General features: G+C 38.2%; 1 protein-coding gene across 2 annotated transcripts in view; it reads left to right on the top strand.

The window, feature by feature from the left end:
* Positions 1 to 660: 660 nt before the first annotated feature.
* Positions 661 to 18,973, top strand: part of GSG1L (GSG1 like) — a 365,420-nt gene continuing 347,107 nt past the window's right edge. For both annotated transcript variants that reach the window (XM_051988348.1, XM_051988336.1), the window contains exon 1: positions 661 to 1,057. In XM_051988348.1, coding sequence (XP_051844308.1) covers positions 754 to 1,057 — 304 coding nt within the window. In that variant the 5' untranslated portion in view covers positions 661 to 753. The remainder of the gene's footprint in view (positions 1,058 to 18,973) is intronic.

The following is an 18,973-nucleotide window of genomic DNA, read 5'->3' as shown; positions in this document are numbered from 1 at the left end:
GGGCTTGCGGTTCTCAGACTGTCAGGGTGATTTAGCGCCTTGTGTACAGAGGGAAATTCCAGGGGCGAAACGGAGGAGGGAAGGGAAAGGGGGAACGGGGGAGGGGAGAGGAGGGCGGGGGCCGCAGTTACCCCAGCTGCCTTGACTCCATCCTCGTTTCTCTTGATTAATCCATCCCATCTCCAAGCTGGAGTACAATGTCGTCCCGCAGCCTGCAGGTGTCTCCCCACGGAGCAGGAGGCGGCAGCGCATCCTCATCTCTGGCATGTGCCTCCAGCTAGCAGATGTTCGTTCGTTCCTTCGCTCCTTCACTCGCTCCCTCTCCATGCTCGCGGCCAGACAGCCAGAGCTTCTCTGATCCCCTCCTCCTCCTCCTCCTGCACCTCCCCTTTCTCCTGTATCTCCTCCTCCGAAGCTCCGCTCTGGCCCCGCACGTCCCAGTGGGTTGCAAGGAAGCCCCTTCTGGACTGGCTCGCTCGTGTCCCTCTGGCCGCCTCCTTGAGAGCGCCCCAAGTTGAGAGGAAGATGGGGACCCGGCTGCAGCATTTGCAGAGCCGCTCCAGCAACAGATTGGAAGAAACGGAGAGTTTCTGCCGAGGGGAAACTGGTTGCTGAAGGGCGCGTGACGAGGCTCCGAGAACTTCTCCTCGCCCACAGCCGCCCGCCCACCCGCACCCACCAGCTTGCTTGCCCCCAGCCCCGGCTTCCTTCGGGCTCGCTTGGTCCTTTCCCCCGCGAGGAGGGCGGAGAGGCATGAAGACGAGCCGCCGGTGCCGAGCCCTGCTGGCCGTGTGTCTGAACCTGCTGGCTCTTCTCTTCTCCACCACCGCCTTCCTCACCACGCACTGGTGCCAGGGGACTCAGCGGGTGCCCAAGCCCAACTGTGGCCGAGACAAGAAGACCAACTGCCTCAACTACAGCGGCAACAGCACGGTCAACGACACGACCGGTTCCCACGGGGTGCACTACAGCTGGGAGACCGGCGACGACCGTTTCCTTTTCAGGTATTTCCACACGGGCATCTGGTACTCCTGTGAGGAAAACCTCAGTGGACTTGGTAAGTGGCAGCGGGCTCCTCGTCCTCCTCCCTCTCCTTTCTCCCCGGTCTCTGGTGGCCGTAGGGGGAGACGACCGTGATGGTTTGGCTTCACTGACCAAAAAAGCGAGCTGCTTGCTCCGTTCCTCCTGGAGCCCCGTGCGGCGCCCGGGAGACCATTTAGAACGAGCTTTCCAAGGGTTCTCCGGGAACGTTTCACGTTCCGCGGTTAGAACGTTCAGCCTTTGGGAATGTTCCACGGGTGAGAGCATTCCGTGGGTTAGAATGTTCCCTGGTGCCGCGGACGAGAAGGCTGGGCGCGCTCCCACCTGGAGAGCAACCTGTTTTTCGTCCCGAGGGTCTTGACTTGCCCTCTGTAAGCTATACACCCCTAGAAAAAAGAGCCCCCCAAGCTAACTCTCACTGGCAGCGGCTGTTCCTAGGAGCCCCTACACTTATCCTACCCCCCCCCCCCAAAAAAAAAAAAAAACGGGCGAAAAGGATCCAGTTTTAGCAGTTGCAGAGTGAGATTGGCACTCCTGGCCCTTCCTTGATTAATAGATTTAGGTTATGAGTACAGTTAGGGGAAGCCTACCTAGGTTAACTGGAGTCTTGGCACCCATCTGACCTGGGAGCATTAAGTAAAGCCCCACTGACACAAGTTGCATGTGTGTATTCAAAGTATGCATGTGTTTTGGGGGGCGAGTGGGGTGTGGAACTCCCTCAAGGGGATAACTGGGGTCTTGAGGAAGTAAAATATTTACCAAATCAAAGAATAGCAGAAAGAGAATTCAAAAAAAATGTAGTAAAAAGTAGTTGCAATAGAAACAGATAAAAACAACTCAAATAAAATTCTTATTGTTAAAAAAAAAGTACTTTTCAGGTGGTAAAATTTTGGGCACAGACTTAGTAAGCTTATTGTGGTTGGCTCCTCGTCTGCATCGTTGAGTGCTCTTTTCCTGGCCAGGAGGCAAAGTAAGAGTGCTACAAAGCTTAAGAACAAGGCTCTAGCAAAAGCTAGAAGTGTCTGGGTGAGAGATGGCCTCTGGCAAAGGCCCTTGGGAAGGCAGCAGGCAGCTATAAATCGAGGCCTGTGTACCTTGAGAGCTTTTTCCTAGTTAATGCTGGGTTGTAATGCCAGCCCCTGATTGATGTTCAGAGGGGGTGAATGAATTGACACCCTACCCCCTTTTCAGAAGGTTAAAATTCACTGAATAGGAGATTGGTTCTGCAGGACAATATGAATATGTCTGTGGATGTTCAAGTGGTGGTGGAAGTGAGCATCCATCCTCAGAGTCTTTGCTAAGCTGACCAATCTGGTTGCATTGACCCGAGCCTTCTTTTGGGGAAGAGAAAAATGCTGCTGCTGGAGCTTGTTTAGGGTAGGGTGAATTCCAGCACTTCAGCTGCCTGATAGCTTGTACTTAGAAGAGGATCAGACTTTTTTTTCCCCTCCTTGAAGGCTATATAGTCTAACTTGTATTTTTTCATACTAAATGTAACTTTTCTGAATTGTACTTTCTATTGCTTACTTCTTTCTACACTGTATTTTTGCCAGAGGTAACATTTTAGTTATGGATCAGGACTGATTTGATCTCCAACTTCTAACAGTACTCACAGCACTGTAATGTATTTTGTTTCTATTCTAGACTTAAAATTCCAGAAGCATGCTTAGTCCAAAGCTGCAATCATGAAAGCCAGGGGGAGGAAACCACTTTGCCCAAAGTCATGCAAATAAACTATAGAGTTTGTGTTTAGAACCCATGTTTCCTGAGACATCATGAAGCATTAAAAAGAGCATAAGATTTAGATTCAGATGACCTGGATTTGGACTCTGATCTCTAAGACTCTTTCCAGACTAAATCCCATAATGCTATGATTTCTAGTCCACTACTCATTCCACTATACCACCACAAAACTAATTAATTGCTTTTTATAAATGCACAAGCCACAGCCCCAGTTATCCACACAGAAAATTTTATAATGCTTTAACAGTTGAAAAATCATAACCCTTCTGGCCCATAAGTTATTCTTCTCCTTAAAGAAAACATTTCTGAGTTTTTGAATAAAACACACACATTGCCATCAGTTTCTCTTATCTAAGAACTTACCACATTCTTCCTAAAATATACACATGAACTCCCCTCTCTCTTTTCAAGAACCTCTCAGACAGCTGAAGTTAGGCTATCGCTACTACTCTTTTTGTAGTTTTCTTGAGATTTTTCAGCTGTTGCTTCAGAAGGAAAGGAATATTTTTATTAGTTTGGGGCCTCTGGTTCAGTTCTAAGGAATTCTCTTCTTCTAAACTAGTCTCACATTTGGTCCTGGTTGTACTAGTTGGGGGACAGGATGATGGCATAGGAGAAGAGGGCTGTTTGGGGGAACTAAAGCAGAGATGACTTTAAATATAGTGGAGTATAATAAAGAAAGTCCTAGATTTGAAGTCAGAAAACCTGCATTAGAATCACAGCCATGGCCTCTTCCTACATGTGTAATCTTGGACAAATTATTGAACCTGTAGGCCAAAATTTCCTTTTCTTTATATAATGAGTGGCTTAGACTAGGTATTAGTAAAGGCCCTTTTAGCCCTAATGATTTAGCTAATGATTTATATTTGGGACCAAAATAAAAATAAATAAATCAAAGACTTTTTAAGGCCTAGATTTTAGGAGGTCTGTGAACTGGTTTTTTAAAAGATACTTTGATAATTTTATTTTGATGTAATTCATTTCCTTTGTAATTCTATCTGATCTAAAAACATAAGCCAGGTCCAGGAAACAAACAAAAAAATTAAGCATACCTGATTTAGGGTAATCCCTATTGTGCACAAATACCTTTTCTTTTCTTTCTTTCTTTTTTAAGTTTAGTGTCTATAGCAATCTCTGTGTTGTGATGAGAATTTACAATCTTGATTTTAGGATTATTTCAATATACATTCTATTTCATTACTCATACTAATTTACTACTATGATGCTAAGCTATTGATACATATCTGGATGAATGACTATTTGGATGTCAGATAAGCCCCAAATCCTTTCTATTTTCTCTTAGTCATCAATACATGAAAAACTTGCCTCACAGAAAAATTGCAGTTTTCTTTATGGAGCTTGGAAGGTAGTGATCAGCCTGTCACTGATGAAGCCTTCTATGTGTTGCTGCTGAGTGAATCAAATCTTGTCAGTCTCACAGCACCTCAAAAGCAAAGTTTTTTGGTTCATGTTTACTTTTCTTCTGTGTTTTGTGACCCATAAGAAAAACATCCTCCTAAATCGATATTTGACTCTCAAAGGAAGCGAATTAATGGTAAATCTCCCTATCTGCTTTGAAAGGGTAAGAAACATTATTTTTTCATTTATTCTTTTCCTCACAGTTTCTGTGAACCATTATAACACAGACCCTTACCTTTCCCATTCAGGGCAGAGCATACTGCAAACATTCCTCCTTCAAATCCCCAACCAGAAACTTTGGGCCTGTAAAAATCTATCTCCATCATGATCAGTCACAGTGAAATCTAACAGGCCTCCTTTTCCCACACTAATAGCCCACAGTGCTTACAAAGAAAACTATAGTCCTTCCCCAAAACAGATACACTTTCACCAACCCTAGCACAAAGGAATCTTTTCTCTCTCCTCTGAGAAGGAACATCATCCTCTTTTAATATACAGAAGAAGAATCATGTCCTACACACACACACACACACACACACACACATACACACACACAAAACAACCCCAAAAATCAAAAAAACCAGCTCACTGTTCAGTCCAGATTCTGCCTGCTGGGAATTAGCACATTGCATTTAGGAAATGGAAAGCTAGCTTCTACTTTTGATTTCCCCCAGTGGTTTGCTTAGTGAACACTCCTCCCTCCCCAATCCCACCTCCCAGTAAGTTTATGTTTATTCATTATTCAAGAAAGCAACCCTGGTTAGTGGAAAATGCCCTGGACTGGAGACCAAGAACATGGATTTGAACCTTGTTTACAACCTGTGTGACCTTGGCCAAGTCACCTTTCTGTAGTTTTCCTGCTTGTGAAATGATGAAGTTAGTATGATGATCTTTACGGTCTCTTCTAATTCTAAATCTGCTTTTATGAAAAATAAGACTTAACTATATATGTACATGGTACTCACTCTTAGGTGATACAAAGAAAATCTAAGATCTGGCCTTTTTCCTTGAATCTGGTTGAGGAGATGTGATTGTGTGTATATAAGTATTATAATATGTCCTCTCTCACACACACAAACACAAACACACACACAGACAGAACCTTAGATCTACAAGGTATCTCAGAGGTCAGAAAGTTCTTCTGTAACATATCTGAAAAGTCATCATTCAGCCTCCATTTTGAAGACTTCCAATGATAGGCAATTAATTCCCTGTATTCCAGGTCAGCCTGTTATACTTGGGGTGACTTTAATTCTTAGGAAGATCTTTTTCCTTGAATTAATCTTAAATTTGTCTTCTTGGATCCATTGCTCTTAATATTGCTTTTTGGGGCCAACTTTCATATGATAATCCTTCAGATACTTGAAGAGAGTGATCACACTTTTTCAAGCTTTCCCCTTTCCAAGTTAAACATTCAATTAATTCTCCTATAGCATATTCTCCAGTAACTCTGCTCTCTTGGTAGCTTTTCTTCTAGTTGCATTGTAGTTGCAATTATCTTTTCTTAAAAATGTCATGGCTAGAACTAAATATTTGGCCTGACCAGATCTGAGTACAGAAGGTCTATCTTTTCCCTAGGTCTGGATACTCTGTCCCTATTAAGCAATGTGTATTAGAGAGGTTCAGGAAGAATTACTCTTTTCTGGTTCTGTCTGATCTCTTCTTGCTTACTCATCAACTGGGGATACACTTCAAGTGTCTCTGCTTTTTTTGTGTATCCTCTCGGTGACCTCAACAGCTCTTATAACTCATGGATCCATATGTCCAGCCTTATACTCCAGTTCCACATCACCAGCTACTGGACATTTCAAATGGCACTTCCAAAAGGAATCACAAACTCAGTACTGTCCAAAACAACTCATCCCTCTACCAAACTTTCCTATTTTTGTCCAGGGAACATTTCTTCCAGTCCTCTAGTTCAGTCCTGGTGTTATATTTAATCTGTCATCAAATCTTGCTGTTTCTGCCTTTACAACTCTCTCTCACATTTCACCACTTCTGTCTACTCATACAGTCACCATCTTAGTTCAACCCTACATCATTCTTTTCCTGGACTACTGTATTCCCAGCCCCAAATCTCCCTTTGCTTCAGTCTATTCTCAACACAAATGCCAAAGAGAATACCTAAATTCAGACTGACCATGTCACTCTCCTACTCAATAAAATCAAGTGGCCCTCTAGTACCCTTAAGATAATATCTAAACTCCTATATCTGTCTTTCAAAGTCCTTCATAACTTTATCCCAATATAGCTAAATTGTTCTTCTTCACACATTTTGCTATACAGCCAAACTGTCCTCTCTTATTTCTTACATATAGCATTCCATTTTCCCTTCCTATGCCTTTGTATTGGCCATTTCTGATTCTTAGAATGTGATCTTCTCATTTCTGCCTTATAAATCCTCTCTTCCTTCATGACTCAGCTTACGTTCTGTCTATGTCACATTCTTTTCTGTTCCTCTAGCTGCTTATGTGCCTTCCCTTCTTAACTTCCTTGGATTTATTCTGTACATGTATGTACATCCACATATTCTATATGTATATATGTACCCACATATACTCAGTGTGTGTCTATAGAAAATGAATGTTATGCTATTTTCCCAATGATAGCCAAACTTTGAGATTTTTCTCTAACACAGCCAATATATATATATGTATATGTATATATATATATACATATACATATATATATTTGCCAAAATTCTTCTACCTTTCTTCCTCCCTCTACTAAGCTTCCAACTTTCTTCTTAGTCTAGCATAGGTACTTAAGAGCAAATATAACTCAACTACTACTGAGGTTTCCACAGCAGCAGCTGTATAGGTATCATTGAGAAAATCCTCAATTATACCCATCCCTGTTCCCCAGATCATTTACTGGTTATGATGAGTACCCTCTAAAGGTCAAGCTTTTCTCCAGAGGGAAGTTCTGCCCTCTCTCTCCTACCCTGTCACTTCAAGTTTTTTCATTTTGGGTTGAACCCCATGAATCTCAAAATGAGTGCTCATAGGTGGGTTGTGACTGCATCTCAGATCTTATTACATCATCTTTCTCCTCACAACCAAGTCTCTCATTCCAAATGTACATGTAGCATATTGTAATCCTTCCAGTAACCCAGCTTTACAAATTTATTATCATCCTTGACTCCTCATGCTCTTTCAATTAACTGTCAAATCTTTTGCTTATATCTGGCCCCTTTTTTCTATTTATACCAGCCACAAGACTAGTTCAAGCCCATATCCCTGGTAACCTTCTCAATAGACATCTTATCTAAAATATCTTCTTTCTCCAAAGCATCTTCTATAGAGCTGCCAAACTGATTTTTTTTTAACGGTTTGGCCATGTCACTCACTAAATTCCAGTGATTCTGTTGACTCTATGACTTATATGAATACTGTTTTTAAAATTGTCTAATTTTTGTGTACATTTATAATATACCTGATTATTAGTATAGTAGTTCTAATTTAACTTAGACACTATTTATAAATAAATATACATATACATACTGAGAGTGTATGCTCAAAATATATTTTACTGATGAGGTGTGATCAAATACTCTTGGGGACTACTATTCTAGATAATGTGAAGTGATTATAGATTTTTTTTTTAACACAATGAAATGGATGTTTGGGAATTTAATTTGGCTGTAGTTATTTAGATTCTCAATGTCATTGGAGATATAAAGCAATATGATTGCCAAGTTTGTCTATCACTGGCATAGAGTGTCCCTCACAGAGTCCAAATAGAAGAGAGATTCATCGTAGATGGTTAGGTTCTCCAGATGACCCTGATTGTATGTAACATTATATTAATTTTGTTAAATCCTGGAATACTCCATACATAGTCAGTGAGATACACTAATATTCAAAAGCAAAAGGCCTAATAATTGATGCTGGAAAAGTCAGGTGATTGGGAAAAATGCCTGTTTCCCAGATTATAACAAATACTTAAATGGGCAGCCCATTGATTTAGTTTATGAGTATATATATCTTGGTTAGATATTAAAGATGGCCTTCAAATGGAGATGAGTACACTGAATTACATTTGGGACTTTTAGGAATCTCAAGCTGTTCTCAACATTAAAATCCATCTTTTTAACACCAGTATTCTCTTGGTGAGGCTTTATGGCTACAAATAATAGAGCACCATTATCTCTGAAGAATCAAAATTTCCATGACCTGAAAGACAGTGGGGAGAAACTTGGCAGGTATAAATGGACTCCTACAGATTACTAATAATGCCTTGTTTTCAAAAATGGCATTAAAGGAAGCATTAAGAAAATGTATGATTGGAAAAGGAGCTGGTTCAGGCATATAGTAGGAATGAGTACCCAGAAAATGTTAAAAGATGAAGAGAAAGGCCTGTCACAAGTATTTTTGGGAGGATGTAAGTTCTGTAAGGACAAGGATTATTTCCTCCCCAGCACTTATATAGAGCCTGGAACATAGGAGACTCTGAATAAATGTTTGTTGAATTGAATTATGATATGAATAAGAAATGCATAGGAAGGTGACTAGTCTTATTTGCATCAATGAAGGGAGTAACCACCATAATGAGATCATTGATTCACAGAAATATTACAGTTTTCTCATTGCAGGTTGTAGGATGAATTTAAGTTGTCAGAGACCTGAATTAGTAGGCATCAAGGTATAAGCTGATAAAAGTCTGGATTAGAGGAATGAATGGGAAACATTATAAGGGAAAATTGACCAACATGTAGTGTCTGATCATATACAGATAATGATAGAACTAGCTCAAAATGATTTGTGGCTTTGAGCTTCAGTAATTCAAATTTGTTTGGGAAAAGATGTTGCCTTTGGAAGAAGTGGGAAAATTGGGAGAGGGAGCTGGTCTGGGAGGAAGGTAATGATGAGTTCAATTTTCCTTTCTCTGTGAATTACTTTTTCTATCTGTAAGGCAGAAAAAGTAATATCCAATACTATATTCACTCTACTCTTGTGATGTAAATGGTTCACATACTTGTGAGCAGGTTCTTTTTCCCCTAAGTTCCTATTTGTTACATAGTAAATGAAGTTTGTAAAGTGGTGCTTGATGCTCCCTCCCTTCCTTCCTCTCGCCCCCATCACTTCCCAATTTGTACTCAATATCATATATATGTAAATATTAATGGACAGCAGCACTTAAGGGACAGTAAGCAGTAATGTTTGTTGAATTTTTTTCACTCAAGGAAAACACTCACATTTTTCTTGCTGCCATTACAAAAGAACAATGTAATTTTTTCTATTTATTTTCTTATAGAATTATAACTTTTTGGTTTAACATCCTAAGTTAGGCTACTGCCCATTGATGTGTATAAAACATATATACATATAAAATATTGTCAGTCATTGAGGTACTGGAATGCACATATACCCCTGTTTAAAAGAATCTTATTGAAATTTAGATAAAAAGGTCAATGTACTCTGCAAAAGGGTTCATGGCTTTAAAAAAAAATAATCTGCATTCATGAAGTTTCAAGTTTTCAAGAGCACAGGACCAGGATATAAGAGAACTGGGTGCTAATCCTTTTTTTTTTTTAAACTTACCCACTGTGTGATCTTGGGCAAATCATTTAATCTCTCTGATCTTCATTTAAAAAAATTTGCATCTGTAAAATGAGTGGGCTAGACTAGCTGTTCTACAACAGCAGAAATTTGTCAGCAACATGTCTGTGCAATGTGAGGTGATCCTGTATTCTATACATAATGGAGTAGATTTTCATTGACTCTTTCCCTGATATTCTTTCTTCTCTTTACATTCTTTTGTTCTGATTTTAATGATAGGTGTTTAGTGAGAAGATATAAGTGGAACTGGAGGAGTAAGTGTGCCAGAATTATCCATTAAATATAATAATTGAAAAAATTCTGTGGGATATTGGAATGATTGCAGTCTTGGCACTATTGTGTAAAAAATCTTCATGTTTGACACTAAGACTATTCTAGGAATCAGAAAATCAATGAGTCTTTTACCCCAAGGTCATATTTCCAGTTATGATTTCCTCTAGCCAATGGGTCTAAACCCATTCTTTTCCCAAAGTGCTTCAAATGAGGCATGCTCATTAATTTCTCAGGCATTCTAGGTGGTTAATTCATTAACTAAAGGTCTTTATCTTTTGAAATGTGTATATCTTGAAAGATCCCAGAATAATGAGCAATGAGAATGTTTTGGAGGGTGAGGGGGACTTTGTAATTTATGATTGTGGCTATAATTTTCTTTCCCACCATCTCAATTTTCAAAAGTACAAGTGGATTGCAAAGCACTAAGAAGTAAATTTAGATGTAAACTTATTTTGAGGATCAATAATTGGATAATTTGTTTCTTAAGGCTAAAGATTTCCTCATTGGACTCAAGAGTTTCAAGAAATTTCAAAGAATAAAATAGTAGAGATTTCAGGAAGGATGGCGCAAAACTGGCCTTTCAGAAAAGTAGAAAGTATACTATTGTTTTCAAGGGATGATTTTAGGGGCATCATCAAAATTTTGCTGCCCAGAAAAACATTCCCATAGGTTACAGAGTTTAGAGATGAAATAATCTTAGACATCATCTAGTCTAACCTGAATCATTTTATTGGTTTTTTTTATTCTTACATGTTTTGACACTGAATGATAGTCACTAATGAAAACAATCACAAAAACCATTGAGTTAATATTTTATTTGACTTAACTGATTTTTATAACATGTTTATTTTCTTCCTATTTCACTGGAGGTCTACAAGTGAGTCTGGATAACCACTCTAGTAAAGACTAAGTGACCTCTGAAATTATGATCAATTTGAGATCCTGGTTTCTGTGATTCAGCATTTTCTGGCCACTTTTAGTATATTCTCTTCCCCTCTCCAGGAAAGAACAATCATGGAAGAATAGAAGAGGAAGAGTCATCAGATTTCAACTTGTGAGGGATTTGGCTTGTCCTTTGTTTTCCTTGCTTTCCTAGTGATAATGCTGACTAGGAATGATGGGAGAAATGAAAGTGTTTATCTATGCTTTCTTGATGGTGGAAATTCTGGTATTAGTGTTGATATTTTCTTATTTCCATCCTCATGGAATCAGAAATCAAACATTTTCCATCAGGATCCTTGTCTAGAATACTTCCCTGAATGGTTTGACAAAGTCTGGATTTATTGACCTTTAGAGCTTGCAGCAGAGGATTCCTTTTTAGTCAGACTAAGCCAGATCCATATTGATGCTGATTTTTTAGGGGGTAAAATATCTAAGATAAAACTAAAGTGATTTAAAGTGTAAAATATTGTACTTTAAAAAATGTTAGTGTGGACCTGAGGCAGAATGGCAGGGAACATAGCATATAGATATGACCTTTGAAAAATAAACAAATGACATGAATTCATTTATTTTTTGGATTTTCTCTCTTGTTCATCGACACAATTAATTGAGAGCTGGAATTCATTGTTCCTTGGACTAATGGAGCATAAATCTATAGACCGTGTCTGCAAAAGGAAATTTGGAAAGCATGGTGTGTGTGATGGTGGTGGTGGAGACAGAATATGCGGTATAGTACTTGAATTTCTGGAAATAAATATAGCACTTGAGGCTTTATTCCCCAAGAGAAAACATTTTCTCCTCATCTGGTTTGTTGAATCCAAGTCATGTTCCCTGAGTATATCAAGGTAGCTATGTTGTTTAGGAAAATTGCTTTATCAAATAATAGGTATTTTCTGTTTTGAGCAGATAGTGGGGAGTCAAAGGGGCAACATATAATCCTTTTTCTAATCATTCAATTCAAATGAAAAGTCATTGCTTAAAAGACAAGATTTGAGACCTCCAAATAGTTTGTTCTAGGAAATAAGTTCCTAATTTGAAGCTAAAATACCAGATCTCTGGTGGCAGAGGGATAGTGTATTTTTCACAGGCACTGAACGCATTCTGTCTCCATCAACCCTACTTTGTCTGCTATGGAGGTGGTGTTTTTTGTCTATACAGATTTAACTGTGATCCTGAGGCTGCCTTCTTAGAGATGGTGATAAGATGTACTCTCTGTCCTTCCTTAGCTGTTTCCTTGGCAGAATGGTAGCTAACAGCAGGTAGCCTAAGAGTTACTCCAGGGATATGGTGCACAGTGCGTTGGCTCAACAAACTGAAGACTGGAAAAGGACAATATGACCAAGGAAAAGCTTTGCCAACCCTGAAATCAAGCCTCCACAGTCTCAGGAGATCAGTTAGACAATACAGTAGATTCTCAAATAGCTGAGATAAGTACAGAACATCAAATGTACTATGTCCTAAATTTGTGTCTGAGGATGTGTTCACACATTCCCATAGAGTCAAAGTATGTAAGGGAAGGCTTGTTCTGCTACAGGGGAAAAAGTGGGGGGTTCCAAATCACATTCCTTATCCAATCTCATTGGTGAAAGTTGTATTGTTTGACTTGTCATGCAGTTTTTCAGTTTGGTTCTTAACTCAGTTGCCAGCTTAGATTTGAATTACATTTTAGACATTTTAAGTCACAGCAGGTACCACAAAGCCAACATATACTGATGTGCTTCTTGACTTGGAATTTTTTTTTTTTGGAGGAGTACCAAGGGCTATCTCCTCATTGAAGAGGCATTAGGAAAAAAGACTGATGGTTACCCAGAGATGGTACAATTAAAAAATAGCAGAACATGCATGGTATGGTGTAACTTTGGGCTCCAATTAGAACCTTGTGTAGTATTCATTATCCTTTAGGAAGACCTTGAAATACTAATTTTTGCATGAATGTTGTCTCTTAAAGAAAAGTCAGTTATTCATGTATTGGTCAATCTGCCATCAGGGAGAGGGAATGGGGAGAAGGAGGGGAAAAAGTGGAACAAAAGGTTTGGCAATTGTCAATGCTCAAAAATTACCCATGCATATAACTTGTAAATAAAAAGCTATTTAAAAAAAAGAAAAGTCATTTATTGAAAATGTTAGCTTGTGGGACTTAATATATAGAATAAATCACTCCAGTCTCAACATTCTGGATATGAATGGTTTAGAGTTTAGTCTTTAGCCATTGAGTAACATTATTTTCATGACTCCAAATGGAGAATTGAGTCCTGGCAACTGGACATAGTATTGATGACTATACACTGAAATAGATACCTGAATCTTGAAAACTTCTATTCTGAGATGAATTCTTCTGATTTTTAAGATGGGAGGAATTTCTCCAGCCTTCTCACCTCAACTGTGATACCAACCAGTGGAGGCACCTCTAGCAAAATTAGCCTCAGGTTCGTTGCTACCCCTGCCAATGTAGCTCAGCAGTTCCAGGGTTGAAGTGCTGTTAGAGCTATTGCTGGGGTTGATTGGCAATGTAAGAATGGGCACAAACTAACCTGTCAATAAATATTGTTGGTTCCAAGGCTAACAGTCTGTATTTATATGGACCATTGGTTGTCTAAACTGATATATGTACCCTAGCGATTTTTTTAAGCAAACATCAAGGATATTTATTTTAATTTTTCCAACCAGATATTTGTTTGATAAAGTGGGATTTGAATGGCAGAAATTGGTTGTATGTCAGGTTTTAGCTTACCAACCTTCTTTTTGGGTATCTATTGAATGCCATCTGTATTTATGCATCCCCTAATGGAAACACTCATCTTTAAAGACTCCTTTTCTTTTCAACAAAAGAGAATTTGGAGGAACTCAAGGAATCTTGCCTGGATATCTCTGATCTTTACCAATTATCACATAGGGTACACAATTCTTCTTAGAGTCATGTTGGGCTTATGATACTGTATTTCATATGTTATAGACCATTGTGAGGAAATGCTTTTTAAAGCTTAAAGTGAGCTATACAAATATTATTGCATACCCCAAAGTACCCACATCTCATTTTATAGGACCTAAAAATATTAAGGAGTTGGAAGTTTTGGAATGATGAACCTGATATTAACCCATTATGAAAATCCTTAAAAAAAGAATTTGTCCTTCCATTAATGTATTCATCTTTCTGGGAGATGGCAGGACTCTTCCATAAAACGTGAAGGTCAAAATGGGGAGGTGCATCTAAAAGTTGCCTGAGGATTTCTGCCCTTCTGTCAATGATGATGTGAGTTCACCCAGTTATCTAGAATATTAGCAAGCCACCTGATCTAACAGGCTGAAATCTGCTTGAAGAAGATGAATTCTCCAAGCTAACTGAAGAGGATATCCTGGCGAGGGGCCCATAAGTTCCTTCACTTGCTTGATGATGCCTGAAATGACCTTAACGGAGAGGAAACAGACCTTCCTTTTCATTTCACATGGATAGAAAAGGCTTGGAATTTGTAAAATCTTGACAAACTTATACATAGCTGATATTTTATAATCCTTTCCTGCAAACAAGGCTGATAAAGGAGAAGGAAGAGTTATGAATTTGAAGAGTGAAATACCTGAAGATATGATATAGGACAGAGAGGCAAGGTGCAACAGAGACAAACTTTTATTTCACAGTTTTGCAATGGACAAGGCCTGGATGCTGAACAGAGTATATGACCTTAGAGAGTGTGCCTTTTATAATAGTGATCATTTATAAATATTTTAGTTTGTATAACACTTTCTTCAAAACCATCCTGTAATTTGTGAGTGAAAATCGTATTATTCCCATTTTGCAGATGAGGTAACCATGACTCAGAGAGACTAAGGGATTTGTGCCATAGATGTGCCCCTCCTCAGTCTTTTCTATTTCTGTTGATTGCACCAGTATCTTTCCATTTAGTCAGGTTTGGGTAAATGATGTCTTTGATATTTATTAATTACCATTCTCATTATCTTTGACTCTTCCTAATCCTTTGCCTCCAAAGTAGAATATGTCTTCATAATATTTCTATGATTTGTTTTGTTTTCTTTACTTTCATTGCAGCCATCTGAATATACTATGATACAATGGAAGTAAAGCTTGAAAGGGAATCAAAAGGGACCTCAGATTGCTTCAGCTGAAGCATTATAGATTCTGTTCTAGCCCTCATTTTAACTTTATGTGTATCTTTTTTGTTTCAAGGGTGTTTCATGTAAATAATATATTGGTAGATTCTCTTTTATAGTTCATTCTACTAGCTTCTTCTGTTTTATGAGTGAGTTGATCCCATTCACATTTACAGTTATAATTGCTAATTATGTATTCCCTTATATTCTATACTCTTATATTTTCCCTTCTTTTTTATCTTCTTCCCTCTAAGAGTATTTTGCTTTTGACCAGTACTTCCTGTAATCTACTCTCCCTCTTTTTATTTCTCTCTTTCTCCTAACCTCTTTTTATGGGTAGGATGAATTTTAATACCCAACAGTGTATGCATATTGTTGTGGAACTCCAGGTTGAATCCTGCCTCTTTGCTTTACTACCTTTGTGATCTTGGGCAAATCACTTCTCATTAAACTTTTGTTCCCTTGCATGTAAAGTAGAAATAACAATGCCAGTAATACCCATTTTACAAGGTTGTGAAGATCAAATCAATTAATTAACTAACAACCATTTATTAAATAGTTAATATGTGTCAGCCACTGTGCTAAATACTGGGAATACAAATACAGTGAATAGAACAATCCTCACTTGCAAGGAGCCTATGAGATTAATTAAAAAAACCTTTATGCAAGAGGTGATGAAGACATACAATAATAAGAAATGACATTTATATTATGCTGTAAAGTATATTCCAAGGCTCTATCCTTGACCCTCTTCTCTTTTTGTAAACTCATTAGCTTCCATGGCTTCAATGATCACTTTTAAAGAACCCTCAGAACTATATTCAGTCCTTCTATATATCCTAATCTCTCTTCTGAGCCCCAGTCATCAGAAACTATTGTACATTTCCTATAAAATGTCCCATAAATACCTCAAGTGCCACATGTCTAAGACAGAACTCATGATTTATCTGCTAAATAGGGTAGTGAATAGAGGGTTGGGTGTGAAGCCAGTAAGATTTGAATTCAAATCCAATATCAGATATTTACTATATGGGCAAGTCACTTTATCACTCTTAGATTCAATTTCCTCCTATAAAATGAAGAAAGTAATAGCATGTGTTTTCCAGGGTTGTTGTGAATATTAAATGAAATAGTATTTGTAAAGCACATATGCTTGCCACATAGCATTAATAAATGCTTCTTTCTCTCACTTTCTTATTCTTCCTTTTCTCATTCCCTTCTTTCTTTCTCCCCTTCTTCCTTTCTTTCCTCCATCCCTTCTTCCCTCCCTCCTTCTTTCCTTCTTCTTTCCCTCCCTTCCTCTCTCCATTCTTGCTCCTTTCTTCTCTGCCTCCTGGACTATTATTTCTTAATTGCCTTCTTTGCCTCCACTCTTTCCTCTCTCCAATCTATTCCCAACATGGTCACCAAAATAATATTCCTGAAGTACAAGTTGTCCATATTATTTCCTTGCTCCAGTAATTTTCTATTGCCCCTGGGACTTAAAAAGTACTCTGGCATTTAAAGCTCTTTCCAATCTAGTACACCTTCTTAGGCTTATTATACATGGTTCCCTTTCATACAGTGTTCCAGATACACTGGTTTACTTATTGTTTTACATTTATAACATTCATCTTTTACTCTCGTGCCTTTGTGTGGTCTGTTCACCCATACTTCTCATCTCTTAGGACACCTAGTTATCTTCAAAGCTCAGATCAAATGCTACATCCTGCATGAGGACCTTCCTGATTTCCTCTGAAAATATTTTCTATTTATTTTTATTTATATGTATTTGTATTATTTTCCCCAATAGAGTATAAGCTCCTTGAAAACAAGAATTATTTCACTAATGATTTGTGAACCCAGAGCTTTGTTTAGTATTTGGTACATGTTACTTAATAAATACTTATCAGTTGATTATCTACCAATGTGGTACTACTCCCAGGGTAATCTTCCTAATGCATTACTCTGACCATGTTATTTCTGCATCTTAAAATATCCAGTGGTTTTCCATTGCCTTCTATATAAGGAATAAAGTCCTTTTCTTTACATTTGAGACTCTGTACAAGATATCTTCATTCCACTTTTCCAGTCTTACCTCACTCAAGCAGCTAACTACCTGCTATGTATTCTATGTCGCAGTCAAATTGGGGTCTTATTTCTCTTCTGCCTTGCTATATCTTGGCATATACCATCCCCATGTCTAGAATACGCTCTCCTTAATTCCATATTTTTCTTTTTTGAAATCTCTCCCTTTCTTGAAGATCCAAGGTAGGTGTCACCATTTCCATGACATCTTGCCTGATTCCTGTCCAACCCCCACTCCCACCCTCAGAAGAAAGTGAGTTCTCCCTCTTCAAAATGTGTATAACCCTTTATTTGAATTTTTTCTTTGCCCTTCATATTCTGAATTATAGCACAGTTACTTGTATTTACATCTTATTCCTTCTACTAGATTATACACTCCCTGAACACAGACCCTTTGTCTTATATCATCTTTAACTCTTTAGTTTTATATCATCTTTAAATCCTTAGTGACTAGCATAGCTACTCACTTAATGTGTAAGGTACTTAATGTTTGCTGAATTACTCATTATCACAAAAATAGTAAATGATTGCAAATGAATGAAGTTAGTTCTTCTGACTTCAAGGCAAGTGCTCTTTCCATTATGCCTTATTGACTTTCAGCAGATATGAAGCAAAAGACAAAAGTCTTTTTAACTCTTGTTAGAACGATGTTGTAATTCATTAAATTCAATACAACTAATGTTTATTAAATATACATTGCAGGGAAGGTCCTGGAGATGCAAAGCCGAAAATTGATAGTCTTCTTCTTCTTCTTCTTTTTTTTTTTATGATAAAATGTATTCATTTATTTATTTAATTAATTAATAGTTTATTTTATTTTATTTAATAATAACTTTATATTGACCGAATCCATGCCAGGGTAATTTTTTACAACATTATCCCTTGCACTCATTTCTGTTCCGATTTTTCCCCTCCCTCCCTCCACCCCCTCTCCTAGATGGCAAGCAGTCCTATATATGTTAGATATGTTACAGTATATCCTAGATACAATATATGTTTGCAGAACTGAATAGTTCTCTTGTTGCACAGGGAGAATTGGATTCAGAAGATAGAAATAACCCGGGAAGAAAAACAAAAATGCAGATAGTTCACATTTGTTTCCCAGTGTTCTTTCTTTGGGTGTAGCTGCTTCTATCCATCATTTATCAATTGAAACTCAGTTAGGTCTCTTTGTCAAAGAAATCCACTTCCATCAGAATACATCCTCATACAATATTGTTGTCGAAGTGTATAATGATCTTCTGGTTCTGCTCATTTCACTTAGCATCAGTGATAGTCCCCTTCTTTAAGAAGCTTAAAGTCTGATGGGAGTAGTAGTAGATACCTGTCACCCCTTTAACGCCTGTTTGCTGAGAGCAGCTGAGGCTAGGTGGATCACTTCAGTTCAGAAGTTTTGAGCTGCAGTAAGGCTAAAAAGTCAATTGGATGTCTGCACTAAGGTTGGGACTGATATTGTGAACTTCTAGAAGCAGAGACCCAACACACTGTCTAAGAAAGTGTGGAAAAACAAAGCAAGTTAAAGCTTCTGTACTGATTAGCATTGGGAAACTTCCTGTGAGTGGCTGCTGCACATTCAGGTCTAGTGAGATAGGGAGACCCTATTGAAGAAGTAAGAGGAGGAGAAGCTTATAGTTTAATTAGTGGATATGATGGAAACAAATAAATATTACAAAAAGTAGAATATGAATTTCCCAAGGGAAATTCAGTTAAGGAGCTCTAAGAAAATTTAGGAGGGGAAAATTGCTCCATAGCCTTACAGAAGAAAGTGCATATAGGATTTGGAAGCAGATGGTCTAGGTTCAAATCCCAGTTCAGGAATCTAT

Source organism: Antechinus flavipes, chromosome 1 (assembly GCF_016432865.1).
Source record: "Antechinus flavipes isolate AdamAnt ecotype Samford, QLD, Australia chromosome 1, AdamAnt_v2, whole genome shotgun sequence".
In the NCBI taxonomy this organism is placed as follows: domain Eukaryota; kingdom Metazoa; phylum Chordata; class Mammalia; order Dasyuromorphia; family Dasyuridae; genus Antechinus; species Antechinus flavipes.
Note: the sequence above shows the minus strand (reverse complement) of the source record. Positions and strands in the feature narration are given on the sequence as shown.